Here is a 14,763-nt window from a genome sequence, read left to right as displayed (position 1 = left end):
GACAGGTTTGAGTGGAGTAAAATAAGACACAAATAAACCGACTTGGGGGCGCCTTCCAGAAGAATATTCCAGAAAAACTCCTAGTCGGGTGAAGAAAAAAGAAATCGAGGGGCACTCTTCTCTAAAGAAATTGAAATCAACCATTAAGCAAACATGGAGAAAGACCTTACCAGAAAAGAAGTTTGAAATTCGTTAATCCTCCAAAGCTTCAAGCGTAAAGAAAATAACTTAGAGGGAGAGCAACCAGCTTTTTCTAAAAAAGGAGAGGCCAAAATTAAAGCATGCCAATATCTAGGCAATTTTGCACACGCCGCGAATAGAGGTAGAACACGTGTCCTTTTGCCTGGAGAAGTAGTTGCTTCACATTTATGATGGAAGGGAAGTATCGAAAAACGAGAAGATACGAATCGTCACAACTGATCACATTCCTATGCTCATCCAACATCTTGACGACAAAGGAATGAAGGGGCAACTAATGAATGGCAGTAAAACGGTCGTCCATTTATAAGGATGACCGTAGAGGGCATCCAAGTTAGGATAACTCCCACGAGTAAGTAATGGAAGGCCGTCTGTATGAACAAACGAGCCTACACACATTAAAGCTAGAGATTAACTCCATCAGGCCAGCTAACAACAAGTAAATGCTTGTGGAGTGTGGGGGGCAAGGTCCGGGGTTCAAGTCTCCAGGAGGAAACTTCACACCCATATACATTTAGATTATGTTAGAGTAGAAATTCTATCTTGTATAAAAAAAAAAAAAAAAAAGAACAAGTAAATGCGCTGGAAAGGTTACAAAAGCTTTTATGAGCCAATGGTCATACATTACACATTTAAGAGAATCTTCATTACCAATAAAGGTTGTAATTCATTTTGATGGATCCATACTTCATTAAAATTTTATTCACATGGGCCATGGGCTGCTTACTTTTGTGTGCCCTTGAGTATTTAGGAGGGGCACCAACCTTGAATTGCAGTTGTTGAAACATGAATTCTAGAGAGAAAATTGTTGAAGTGTCATCTATAATCTCTATACTCTCTATATTGTGTGATTGATTAACACGAAATGGACACGAAATGGACACAAAATTAGACATATTTAGGATTTTTTTTAAGAATAATTATTTTTATGTATATTTTTATTTTATTCAAATTTATTAAAATAATTTTTTACAATATATTTATAGAAAATCAATTTAAATTTAACAATAAAGGTTGTTTTGTAAAATACTAGTAAAAAATGGTTTCTATCTTTCACACAAAAAAGGGAAAGAAAAAAGAAAAGAAAAAGAGATTAATAAAATATGGCACTCTAACATCCACTTCTATCTTTCCTCTATATTTGCTATACCTTTTTAAGAACAATCCACTTCGTTCCAACTGGAAAGTAAAGTATTGTCTTGTATCTTCCCAGTTTCCTCGTATTCTAATTCACATCGAATGGTACGAACTTTAACTCCTACTCTCATATTTTTGTTGATGCTTTGCTTTATTGGATTATTATTAATTCTCTCTCTCTCTCTCTCTCTCTCTCTCTCTATCCCTCTAATTGTCAATTCCAATCTCCGACGATGCAGAAATGGCAGGTAAAATCGGGTCGTTTCGGCACAGTTTCGCAGAGAGGAGCAAAGAAAGGTTGCTATCGAGAAAGGGTTACTCCGACTTCGGCCTGAACAACTCCGATGGCGGAGTGGGAGGCGGAGACGACGGAGTGAAATGGCGGTGGTTCCGTAAAATCTCAGATGGAATCACCAACTTATGGACCAGTCTTCAAGAAACTTCGGCCAATTTATACGAGATGGGTCGGTCCGATCCAAGAAAGCTCTTCTTCGCTATGAAAATGGGTCTTTCCTTGGCTCTCGTGTCCCTTGTCATCTTCTTGAAAGAGCCTCTCAAGGAAGTTAGTCAATACTCCATCTGGGCAATACTCACAGTCGTTGTCGTTTTCGAATTCAGCGTAGGTATTAAGCTTTTTCACAACTCATAATCTTTCTTTTTCGTGTTAATTGTCGTTTTACTTGTGTGTTTAGTGAAAAGGGTTTTTTTTTTTTTTTTGGGGTTTTTTCGTAGGTGCAACACTTAACAAAGGGTTCAATCGTGCTCTGGGGACATTTTCTGCTGGAGGACTTGCTCTGGGTATTGCTGAATTATCTATGAGAGCTGGGGATTTTCAGGAAGTCATTATAATAATTAGTATTTTCATTGCAGGTCAGATTTATACACACACACACTCTCTCTCTCTCTCTCTCTCTCTCTCTCTTTGTGATTGTTAATATTTAGTTTATAATGAAACAAGTTGTTTCTATCTTTTCTTAAACAGCTAAACTTTGGTCCAGTTCCTTAGATCATGTACATTAGGTTCCCAATCAAATTAAAACATATTGTTGCATTGGTCATATCTAGTTACTGTATGTAAGTTTTATCTGAATATTATTATTATTATTATTATTATTATTATTATTATTATTTTTGGGTGCTGTTTTAGGATTTTGTGCGAGTTATGCAAAACTGCATCCAACGATGAAGTCTTATGAATATGGATTCCGGGTATTCTTGTTGACATACTGTATTGTAATGGTCTCTGGGAGTAATTCATCGCAGTTTTTCCAAACTGCGTTTTATCGGTTATTACTTATTGGAGTTGGTGCTGGAATATGTTTGGTTGTAAATATATGTATATACCCAATCTGGGCAGGGGAGGATCTGCACAAATTGGTGGTAAAGAATTTCAAGGGTGTTGCTTCTTCTTTGGAAGGTTAGGATCAAGTTTTTCTTGTGTTCCTTTTAGAGAGACACTATTTTATATGTAAATGCTTGATTGCAATGACATGTTTGGTTGATTTGCATCAAATTTCTGTATAGGCTGTGTTAATGGATACTTGCAATGCATTGAATACGAGAGGATCCCTTCCAAGATTCTTACATACCAAGCCTCTGACGACCCACTGTATAGTGGCTACAGATCAGCTGTACAGTCTACGAGCCAAGAGGAATCTCTGGTATGCTCATGTCACAATTGTGCTACCTCTCCTCTTCAATAGATGTAGAAAAGGTAGGAATTATTGATTATAGCTTAATATTGATATCTCAGTTAGACTTCGCAATATGGGAACCACCTCATGGCCCTTATAAGAGTTTTAATTATCCTTGGAGAAACTATGTCAAAGTAAGTGGTGCACTGAGGCATTGTGCTTTCATGGTAATGGCAATGCATGGATGCATACTTTCAGAAATACAGGTGAATAGACCTTTTCCTTTTGTCATCTTGTGGTTATGTTTATTGCAGCTTTTTTTTGGTTCTCATGCCTCTCAGCATGTTAAATTTTACCTATACCCATTTGGGGTGGCACATGGTTCTTAGCTTCACTACATCATAAGTAGCATTTGGGATCTTTTAATAGTACACTGAACTTTTCTGTTTGAGTTCTTCTATGATCTATGTTTTTCTTGTCGAAAGTAACAATCAATGTTGTTAAGTTATTCCAATCTTTCTTCTTTGATTTATTTTCAATTGAAACAATAAATTTTGAGTTTGAACATAGTCGTGAATGGTTTTTTTTTTTTTTTTTGATAAGTTCGTTGTGAATGGTTTACTTATCCTCATATCCCTTTCTTTCTCTCTCTCTCTCTCTCTCTCTCTCTCTCTCTCTCTCTCTCTATATATATATATATATATATATATATATATTTATTTTCTTTTTTGGGGGGAAGGGTGGGGGTGGTTGTTAATTAATCAGACCCTTACTGTACCATTGGGGTTTTGCACTCCTTTTTCCTTTTGAGTTATGGTAGGATTTAAACAAAAAAAGAAAAAAAATGGTATGATTTGAACCACGACATTGGCTCTATGATGGCATTTACCACCAAATCAAGACACCCATGAGTCATTCCTACTTATGTGGCTAATAGAATTGAAAAATTGCAAATGGATTTTCTATGGAGTGATAGCAAGACTCATCTAGTAGGATGGGATAAAGTTTGTGCGCTCATAGCCAACGGTGGTTTAGGTATAAGGAAACGTACTACTTTCAATAAGGCATTATTGGGGAAATGGTTGTGGCGGTTTGGGAAAGAGGAGAATCAGCTATGGAGGAGGGTGGTAGCTTCAAAGTTTGGGGATGAGTGGGGGGATGGACTTCTAAGTTAGGTAGGGGAGTTCATGAGTGTGGTTTGTGGAGAGGTATTTGTATGGGCTGTGAGGATTTTAGCAAAAATTCTCAGTTTGTTGTTGGGTTGGGGAATAGAGTGAGATTTTGGTAGGATGGGTGGTATGGGGATCAACTTTTTTAAGTGGCTTTCCCGAGGTTGTATGGTATTGCTATTGACAGGGAGGCCTCTGTAGAAGTTTCTTTGTCAAGACAAGGAGCGGAGGATAGAAGAATTTGGGATGTTCGTTTTATTTGGGAATTTAATGATTGGGAGATGGATGATGGGCTGCATTTTCTTCGTATCTTGGGAGCCAATACTCCTTCAATGGATGTTGGAGATCGGTTGAGATAGAAGTTGAAGCCTAATGGGGATTTTGACGTTTGTTTGTATTATAACAAGTCACGGGATTCTCCCTTAGTTGTCTTTCCTTGGAAAGGTATATGGAGAGTTAAGGTCCCTAGACGTGTTTCTTCCTTCGTTTGGTGTGTAGCTAGGAATAAGATCCTAATGGGTGATAACTTGAGATTGAGGGGTTTGGATTTTGTGGAATGGTGCATTATGTGTCGACACTGTGGGGAGACAATGGACCACTTATTTCTTCATTGCGAGATGGCTAATTGGTTATGAAGCTTTGTTTTTATAACTTTTGGAGTGTCGTGGGTCATATCTAGATCGATTCCCGATTTGCTTTTTGGCTAGTGGAATTGGTTGGAGAAGCATTCATCTCAGATCTGGAATTTAGTTCCGTTGTGCATACTATGATGTCTTTGGAAGGAACGAAATCGCCGGACTTTTGAGAATTTGGATAGTGCCGATGATTAGATGCCTGCTTCCTTTAGTGGAATTCTTTTTGATTAGTCTCGGGCTTGGGGACTCATGACTAGTGATTCTCTCAATTCTTTTCTTAGCTCTCTTTCTCTTTTGTAATTAATCTAATGTTTGGTTTTCTTTTATGTATTTTCTCTGGTTTCATTTTTTCTTCTTGCAATTTTCTGGTTTGCTCTGTGCTTTTCTTGCATAGAGTAGCATTTTGAATATATATCATTCTTATCAAAAAAGAAAAAAAAAGAAAAAAAAAAAGAACCAGGTTATTGCCTAAAATTTGTCATGTGGACACCATTTCCTGAGTAGCTTATGAATTGCCTACTTCCTCATAATAGGTTCAACAACCTAGCTTTCAAGGAATTTATTGCTCGTTGGTTGTGATTTACTAGATTAGTTGGTGAGTGGTGGAAAGCAAGAGAATAAAATAGCAAGCTGGAAAAATGAATAAGTGATGGTAAGTGGAACAATAAAATTTGGAGTGTGTGTGCATGGGATGGTCAAATTGATTTCTTTCTCTCACATCTATCATTTAGTTTCTTTAGCATAACTGTAAATAAATAACGATGCTCTAATTATTGTTACATCCATATTATAACCGCTAGTTATACTCTTCAAATCCTGATTAATCTTTCACTTGTAATATACATGGACAAAGTAGTCAACTAGTGAATGGAAAAATTCAAAGCTGACTATTGTGTCCATGTATATTAAAACTGAAAGATTAATCAGGATTAGAAGAGCATTATTAGTAGTTATGATGTGGATGTTGCTGATGTCTTTGCTGCTGTGGGCTTGAATAAGATATTCTTTGGAGTCCTCATATATCTTTATGAACAATATTTTGTTAAAGGTAATAAAATTCTTGAGGCTTAGAAATTTGGGGTTGATCTATCCTTTGTGAAGTTGCAATCAAATTCAGTGGAACATCTTATCCTGCAAAAAATCCATGGTAGTCATTGAGGGCGATATTAGTATTTTGTTTGATCCATTTGTATCTGGTTATGATTCTTAGTTTTGATAATAGGTTTCGTAAATCCATTGATAAAGGTAGAAAGAAATCCAGCCATACATTGGTTTAATGAGTGAATAATGTTTTTTATGTGAAGGTCTGATAAATTTAAAACAAATTGATATATAGGTAAAGTGGTTATGTTTGACACTTTTCAAATTATATTTTAAGGTAAATATATTTAGTTTTTTATCAGAACATTTGTAACAAAACTATAGTGCCCATTGAAACCACTCTGAGTAAGGTACTTGCCTCTTTGAACTATCCACACCCACAAACCTCTCCTCATCCACAACTGTCTGTTCTGCCATAGCCGAAGGGAGAGAAAAAGCAAGTGGTTCAACAGTAGAGGCTGATCAGCATCCTCCAAGTAGGTATCTGAAACCCAGTCCTCCACCAGCACTTCATCCTCTTCGATAAGAGTCGTTGACACATTGATAGTTTTAGAAGACTCCCACGGAACTAAGGCTAGCTGTTTTTGCTCCTCCAATACCTCGATAGCTTCACTCCGTGGCAGAGATATCTTCTCCGTGGCAGAGATATCTTAATCGGAACCGCAACCCTCCTTCCGTCAGGTAGTTCAAGTACCCACTGCTCTGAATTCCCCCATTTCTTGACTATATTGCCGGAATGCTTTTGAAGAATCAGTCGGAAGTCTCGCTCTAAGCCCTCTTCACTATCTGTGGTACATGCTGACTCATTCTTGGCCTCATCAGCCTCATCGGAACCGAGAAGCTCAGCCTCGACTACATCGGAGGCTTGATTCAAGTTAGTTAGCGCCGATAACTCATACCTGGCGTCGTTGACCTTATCGGAGTCGTGAAACTAAGCAGCGGCGACATCGAAGACCATCGACGACATCAACGGCATTATCGGCACATCCACCACGACATCGGAACTTAGAACATCTACCGTTGAGACTGATGGAAGTGACGAAGACTTCCCTGGAGGTTGGGTCTCTCGAATTGGAAAAGATAGGGAGTTAAGCTCTTTTGTTTTGGGCCGCCAGACCAAAGTGAGTTTGGGCTTAGAGATATTAAAATGAGCTGGGTTGAGTTGTTTAGCTTTTGAGAGTGTAGTGGGCCTAAAGACTTGCGTGGGCTTAACACTTACCCAACCCACTTCCTGGATGTTGGAGTACTTAACTTCCCACTTACCATTAAGCCCACGCTCCAAACGTAAAGATAGTTCTAGCGATAAAGGAATTTTAGTGCCGTTAATAGCATTGCCTTTAATCTCAAGCATGATGTCAGCCCTAGGTACCGTTCTTTCCTTCCCATCACCCCTATCCCGCAAATCCTGGTACTGATTGCTCAAGCAAGGTTTGTTTGAATTTTGAATACTGGGCATTAATTGCTTTCCTTTTTTGCTTCCACTATAGTCTTTGCGATCACCATCCACTGTTGTTGACAAAAAGGATTTTTGTTGCCTGAGCTGTTGCCCTATCAAGTTCAATACAGATTGAGATTGCGGTTTGACGGTAAGTGAGTCGGGAGCAATAGCCTTGCGTAGATGAAATCCAAATCCTCTCCACCCACTGCCTAGCTTTCCTTCCAGGACAATGATGGAACCTTTCCACCGCCCATGAACAAGTTCAAAGATCATAAGAAAGCTTCCATGTGCATTGGAACCTAGTTGCAAAATAAAAACCTTACTACCATCCCTGAAGGTTCTTGCAAAGTTTCCAAGAGGTATATTTGACATGAGATCCTCCACATTAGTTAGCAAATGTTTAGTACTTTCTTTACCCATGAAAACTGACTGGAGAGAATCCTTATTTCTTTCATATATACGTAACATATAATAAGTACCTCCCTCCTCAACCGAAAATTCAAATGTTTTGGACTCGACGAAAAAGAAAATGGAACCTCCCATGATAACAGAGAAAAAGAAAAAAACCAAAGAATTTGATGACTAATTTGAGGTAGCCAGGCCTCTCCTTAAAGGAGAGGTAGCATGTTGGAGCCAAACATGCTAGGCGTAGTGGTTGTTTAGTTCTATTAATTATGGCTCTATCTCTGCTAGGCGAAGTGGTACTAATAGGGATCGGGTTCACTATTTGGCTCAATGAATTTGAAGTTACTTTCCTACAATGTCAGAGGGCTGAATGATGTAGAAAAGAGGCTTCAGATTCGTAATTTGTTGCGTTCCTAGAAGGTTGATATTGTGTTTGTAGGAGACCAAACTAGAATGGATTACTAGAGGTATTGTCCGGAGTATATGGAGTTGTCCATACGTAGATTGGCTGTCCCTGGGTTTTGATGGTGCTTCTAGAGGTATTTTATTGATGTGGGACAGATGAGTTGTGGAAAAGGTGGAGAAAGCGGTGGGGCCTTTTTCGGTTTCATGCAAGTTTAAAAATGTTGGTTACCATTTTGAGTGGGCTTTTACTGGTGCATATGGGCCAAATTTGAACAAAAGGCGTAGGTTGATGTGGGAGGAACTAACTGGGCTGATCAGTTGGTGGGATTTGCCATGGTGCTTAGGAGGTGACTTTAATATAATCTGTTTCCCATCAGAGCGACTAGGGGCTGCTAGCTATTCTCGGGCTATGTATGGATTCTCTGACTTTACCTCTCTTCATGGGTTGATGGATATACCCATGGTAGGGGGCCTTTACACCTAGTCCAATACATCATTAGCTTCTCGAATAGATCGATTTCTTTTCTCCCCACTATTGGCAAATCACTTCACACAATTTACACAAAAAAGGATGTCTAGAGTACTTTCAGACCATTTTCCTATTTTGTTGGAGGGTGGATGTCAGCGAAGAGGTAGAATTCCTTTCCATTTTGAAAATATATGGTTGAGGGCGGATGATTTTGTCGAAAAAGTTAAGACGTGGTGGGCATCCTAGTTGTTCCAAGGAACCCCAAGTTTTATACTAGCTAAGAAGTTGGCTGCCTTGAAGTTGGATTTAAAAAAGTGGAACGAGACGGAGTTTGGCAATGTAACATATAAGAAGCAGGACCTTTGGAGCAAGTTGAATGTTTTAGATGCTAAAGAGGAGACCCATAGATTAACAGCCGAGGAGAAGTTAGTACAAGTTAATCTTCATACAGATATTGAAAAGTTGACTCTTTTAGAAGAGATTAGTTGGAGACAAAAGTTTAGGGTGTTGCATTTGAAGGAAGGGGACGCCAATACCAGATTCTTTCATAGAATGGCTAATTCGAACAGAAAAAATAATGGTATTGAAAGCCTAATGGTTAATGGCACCTTGTCTTTTGATCAGGGTATGATTGCAGACTGCATTACTCAATTCTTCATGAATTTGTATTTTGAGCACCAGGTTGTTCGACCTTTTCCAGATGTGTTAGTTTTTCCAATGATATCCGGTGATAATGTGGACTAGTTAGAGAGACCTTTTGAAGAGGCATAAATCTTTGATGTTGATTAGAGTTTTCATGGCGATAAATTTCCTGGTCCAGAAGGCTTCCTAATGGCATTTTTCCAAACTTGCTGGGGGATTGTCAAACCTGATCTTATGGCTGTATTTCATCACTTTTTTGCTAAAGGTCAATTTGAGAAAAGCTTAAACGCTACTTTATTACTCTCATCCCTAAAAAACATGCAGCAAGTGAGATTAGGGATTTTCGGCTCATTCGTCTTGTTGGGGGGGGTTTACAAAATTATTGCTAAAGTCTTGGCTAACCGACTTCGCGTGGTTATGGGGGATATAATCTTAGCATCTCAGAATGCTTTTGTGAGGGATAGACAGATTCTTGACCCTGTTCTTATTGCTAATGAATGTCTTGATAGTAGATTGAAGTCTGGGGTGCCGGGGCTAATTTGTAAACTGGATGTTGAGAAGGCTTTTGACCATGTAAATTGGAGTTTTCTTTTGCAAATGTTAGAAAGAAGTGGGTTCTCTGCCAAGTGGAGACAATGGATTTTCTTTTGCCTATCTACAGTCCGCTTCTCTCTCTTGATTAATGGCTCTCCTTGTGGGTTTTTTGGTAGCTCCAGAGGTTTGAGACAAGGTGATCCGTTGTCTCCTTTGTTGTTTGTGTTGGTGAGGGAAGCTCTGGGAAGAATGTTAGATGAAGCAGTTCATGAAGGACGCATGTTAGGATTTAGTGTGGGTAACTTGGAGGAAAGATCCTTGGCAGTGTCTCATCTTTTTGCGGATGACACTAATTTTTTGTGATGCTGATCTGGAACAGATTTTGATTCTCCGTATGATTTTTATTTGGTTTGAGGCAGTGTCGGGACTAAAGATAAATCTGGGCAAGTCTGAATTGGTTCCGGTTGGAGTAGTGCATAATATTTACTTATTGCTAAATGTTCTTGGCTGCAAGCAGGGCTCTCTTCCAATGAAATATCTAGGTCTTCCTTTGGGTGCTAGATTCAAGGATAAGACTATATGGAATCCGATACTGGAGAAAATGGAAAGGAAATTGGCGGGTTGGAAATGCTTGTATTTATCAAAGGGAGGTAGAGTCACTCTAATCAAAAGCACCCTATCTAATTTACTCACTTACTTTCTATCTCTATTTCCTATACCTGCTATTGTGGCTAACCGAATGGAGAAGCTTTAGCGGCATTTCTTATGGGGCAGTTTTGGTGATGAACCTAAAATTCATTTGGTTAAATGGGCTACTGTGTGTGCTCCTATTTCTTCGGGTGGATTAGGGATAACAAAGATAAGACTTTTCAATAAAGCTCTACTTGGGAAGTGGTTATGGAGATTTGGGATTGAGAAGGATGCCCTTTGGAGACAAGTTATAGAGATGAAGTATGGATGTGTGTGGGGGGGCTGGTGTACCAGATCTGTTAATGGTCCCTACAATGTTGGTTTATGGAAGAGTATCAATCAGGTATGGCCTTCTCACGCCATATTCTGTATGATATTGGTGATGGGTCTAGGGTGAATTTTTGGCAAGACTGTTGGTGTGGAGAGACCTCTTGCAGTTAGCTATCCTGACCTGTTTAGATTTTGTAGGAATAAGGAGGCTAGTGTGGCTGAGCTTATAGTCATTTTTTGGGATGTGAGCTTTTTTAGGGGTGTGCATGTTCGGGAATTGAAGGCTATGTCAAGCTTCATGGAATCCATATTTGGTTCTTCAATAAGGGGGTTTGGTGAGGATAAGATGTGTTGGATTCTTAGCAAAGATAAGAGGTTCATGGTGAATGATTATTATAGAATTTTAGCTGGTCCTACTATCTACGGTTTTCCTTGGAGAAGTATTTGGAAGCAGAAGATTTCCTCTAGAGTAGCTTTCTTTGTATAGATTGCTGCCTTAGGGAAATGCTTGACGATTGATAATTTACGAAAAAGGAAGGTGTGGATATTGGATTGGTGCTACATGTGCAAGAGTAATGGTGAATCGGTTGGCCATCTCTTCCTTCACTGTCTCGTTGCTATGGATCTATGGTCTATGGTTTTGGGTTTATATGGAGTAACTTGGGTTATGCCGCATACTGTTTTGGGGTTGTTAGGGTGTTGGCAAGGCAACTTTGGTCGTCATCGAAATGGTTATATATGGTCCATCGTTTCTCATTGCTTAATGTGGTGTCTTTGGAGGGAGAGAAATAGTCAATGTTTTGAAGATATTGAGAGATCTATCCTAGACCTCAAGCTATTCTTTTTTAGAACTTTATTGGATTGGTTGTTTGCTTTGCAAAACCAATCATTCCCTTCTTTTATTGAATGCCTAGATTCATGCAATTTTTGTATTTGATTTATTGTCCCCTTATTCACTCCTTGTGTACTAGGGTGTTTCTTTTTTAATATCAATAAAACTTATTACTATTGAAAAAAAAAAAAAAAAGAACTGCAGAGCTGCATAATTGTAATTTATGTTGCCCCAAAAATATGAAATGTTCAAGGCATGCTGATTAACTCTTCATGAATGACCATTTGTAACTTACAAAACATATGCTTTGACCTTTCTATATATCCTTTAAAAAGATTTCCCTAAGCCCCACATGTTTGCCAACAAGATAGGGAAAGATGATTTTCAATTCTGCACCACAACAGTCTGAAAGTCCAAAATTTTCTTTTTCCTCTTAACATTTTGGTAGCTATTCTGGGAATCAGCCTATCCATAAAAAAAAAATAAAATAAAATAAAATAATAATAATAATTTTGTGGTAAGATTGCCTTCCATGACCTCTCTCAAATCCTGCAAAAGTAGGAGCTTTGTGCATTGGGTACATTTTGGTAGCTATTGGTGTGCTAATGCCCTTTAGGCTTTGAGAATATATAATATTTTCTCCTTAGCCATCCATATACATTATCAGCTATTTTGAATTTGTATTTGCAGGCACCAGCAGAAAAGAGACAGGTATTTAGTGATGAGCTTCAGAGGGTTGGTACTGAAGGAGCTAAAGTGTTACGTGAGCTTGGAAGCAAAATAGAAAAGATGGAAAAATTAAGCACTGAAGACATACTACTTGAAGTGCATGAGGCAGCAGAACAGTTGCAAATGAAGATTGACCAAAAATCATACCTTCTGGTCAATTCACAGAGCTGGGAAGGTGTAAGGAAGGCTAAGGAATTGGAAGATCCTCAGACTTTCAATGATGTTAAAGACAATGAAAGCAAAGGACTGGTAATCAATTCCCTCAGTGAAATTCAGAATCCAAATATGAGTGTGGAACCCTCCTCCATGCCGCAATGGATATCCTCAGAAAGTGTACTTAAGAAACCAATATCATGGCCACGTCTCTCATTTACTGGGGATGCCATGCTTATTAGTGAACAAGAATCAAAAGTATATGAAAGTGCCAGTTCCTTGTCATTAGGAACATTTTCGTCACTTCTTATTGAGTTTGTTGCCAGGCTTCAAAATATTGTTGATGCTTTTGAAGAGCTTTGTGAGGAAGCAAATTTTAAGAAACCCATTGATTCACCAGAGGCCAAAGAGGTGGTTGGGTTTTGGACCAGACTGTTTAGGTGCTTCCATTGAAATCTGGGTTAAGTTGGTTCGGCGTCATATTTTTTTATTCAGTTATTGGGAGTTCATCATTGTTTACTGCTTGGTTTACTTTGGCTTTCTAGGTTTATGGAATAATTGGAATTGTATTTGGAAATGCATTAGGTTCTTCACCTAAATGGTTATTCTAGCCATTGAAGAGGGTCTGATCACGTCTCTTTGATATTCTATTTTTATCTGACCCCGAGGGAAGCCAAGCTGGGCAGTCTCCAGTGATGGGGCTTTTGTGATCCTGAGATTATTTGTGGAAATGAAGCGAGAGTTTTTAGAGGAATAGGGATGTTAGCTATGTTTTCAAGATATCTATATATTTTATTGATTCAATTTTCTCTTCATTTTGATGTTAATAGAAGAGGGCTCAAATAACACACAGAAATGGATCGCTTTGATTTTGTATTGTGCATTTTTGGCAATTAAAATTTTAAGCTTTTAGCAATATTTAGTTGGGAATGTTGTCTCAGACTGGAGGTCAAGATTGCAAAAATTATCTCATGAATTTAGCATATGTAGCATCTTTTTCAAAGTATGTTGGTCTCACAATTTGTATGGGTTTCACCCCCCAAATTGCTATTTACTATCACACAAGCCCAAATGATGCCCCAAATTGCTATTTTACAATCACACAAGCCCAAATGATGCTTTAGCTGGATGGATGTTGCTAAAAGTTTTTAGCAAGTGTGAATAGTAAATGGGTACTTATCCCCATTATTGTAGCATGTCTTTTTTTTTTTTTTTTATAAAAAAAATTCAGTTTTATTCTCTCTCTCTCTCTCTCTCTCTCTCTTTGGGTTTTAGTTTTGGAGGTGGGGGGTCGTTTTTGGTATGGGTTGTGGGTATTTGGTGGTTGTGGGCTGTTGGTGGCGGGTGTTTTGGTGATGGGTATTTTCGGTTAGGTTGAATCAGTGGCTGGGTATTCATTTCAATGATTTTGGGTTGCTGTTGGTGGGTGTTTTTGGTTGGGTTGGATTGGTGGCTGAGTATAAGTTTCGATGGCTTGGGTTGGTGGTGTGGTGGGTATTTTTGGTCAAGTTGAATTTGTGGTTGCATATAAGTTTTGGTGGTTGTGGGTTTTTGCGGGTTGGTGGTGGTGGTGGTGGTGGTGCTGCAATGCTGGGGTGGTAGGTTTGGCGGAAGTGGTTGCTGGGTTGGGATTTTGGTTGTAGAGGTGGTGGCTGCTTGAAGGAGGAAGAGAGAGAATAAATAAAGAATAATTTTTTTTAAAAAAATAAAGTAATAAAAAAATAGAGTTCAAGATTATATAATAAATAAAGTAACTTTTTAGATGGTAAAACTTTTATGTGAATCTAGATGTGAATACTGAGAGATGTTACATATGCTAAATGCATGTGCCATGAGATATCACTTCTATAATAAAACATCAATTACTCTTAAGTGATCTCCTATGATTATTTTTTACTAGCCGATATCCCGCGCGATGCGTGGTGCATCTTAAAATATTTTTAAAAACTTTATGTTATAGCCTATGTACAATATTTATTATGTGTAATAGTAATTTGGGAATCAATTTCAATTACATTGTATGTCATTAGACTTCCTTTCAATTGTTGTGAAAACAAATAAATTTAAGCAAGAATGTGATATTTCTCTATGCATGGAAAAAATGTGTAAGTATAATCCATGTATACATAAAAATAAGTGCATGCTATGTAGAGCATATATCACCATATATTTGATAAGAGATTACAAAAGTTGGAAGAGGGTTGGGGGGAAATCTCAATAGTGTTTTTAAAAAACCCTTTGGGCATACTAATAGGTTTATGTTTCTCAAAATTTTCCCGTATAAACAGCTAAGGTAAATCATTACTTGTCGCAGATTTATTG

The 14,763-nt window shown here is 38.2% G+C and overlaps 1 protein-coding gene across 1 annotated transcript; it reads left to right on the top strand.

Annotated features, from left to right (window-relative positions):
- The first annotated feature begins 1,309 nt into the window (after nt 1-1,309).
- Nucleotides 1,310-13,362, top strand: LOC142607481 (aluminum-activated malate transporter 4-like). Its single transcript, XM_075778995.1, has 7 exons — nt 1,310-1,440; nt 1,575-1,958; nt 2,068-2,205; nt 2,483-2,752; nt 2,860-2,996; nt 3,089-3,235; nt 12,250-13,362. Exons 2-7 carry the CDS (start codon nt 1,577-1,579, stop codon nt 12,892-12,894), a joined length of 1,719 nt encoding a protein of 572 aa, XP_075635110.1. The 5' UTR covers nt 1,310-1,440; nt 1,575-1,576; the 3' UTR covers nt 12,895-13,362.
- Nucleotides 13,363-14,763: the final 1,401 nt, after the last annotated feature.

This window comes from Castanea sativa, chromosome 8 (assembly GCF_040712315.1).
Source record: "Castanea sativa cultivar Marrone di Chiusa Pesio chromosome 8, ASM4071231v1".
Taxonomy (NCBI): domain Eukaryota; kingdom Viridiplantae; phylum Streptophyta; class Magnoliopsida; order Fagales; family Fagaceae; genus Castanea; species Castanea sativa.
The sequence above is the reverse complement of the archived record's forward strand: the minus strand, read 5'-3'. Positions and strand labels throughout refer to the sequence as shown.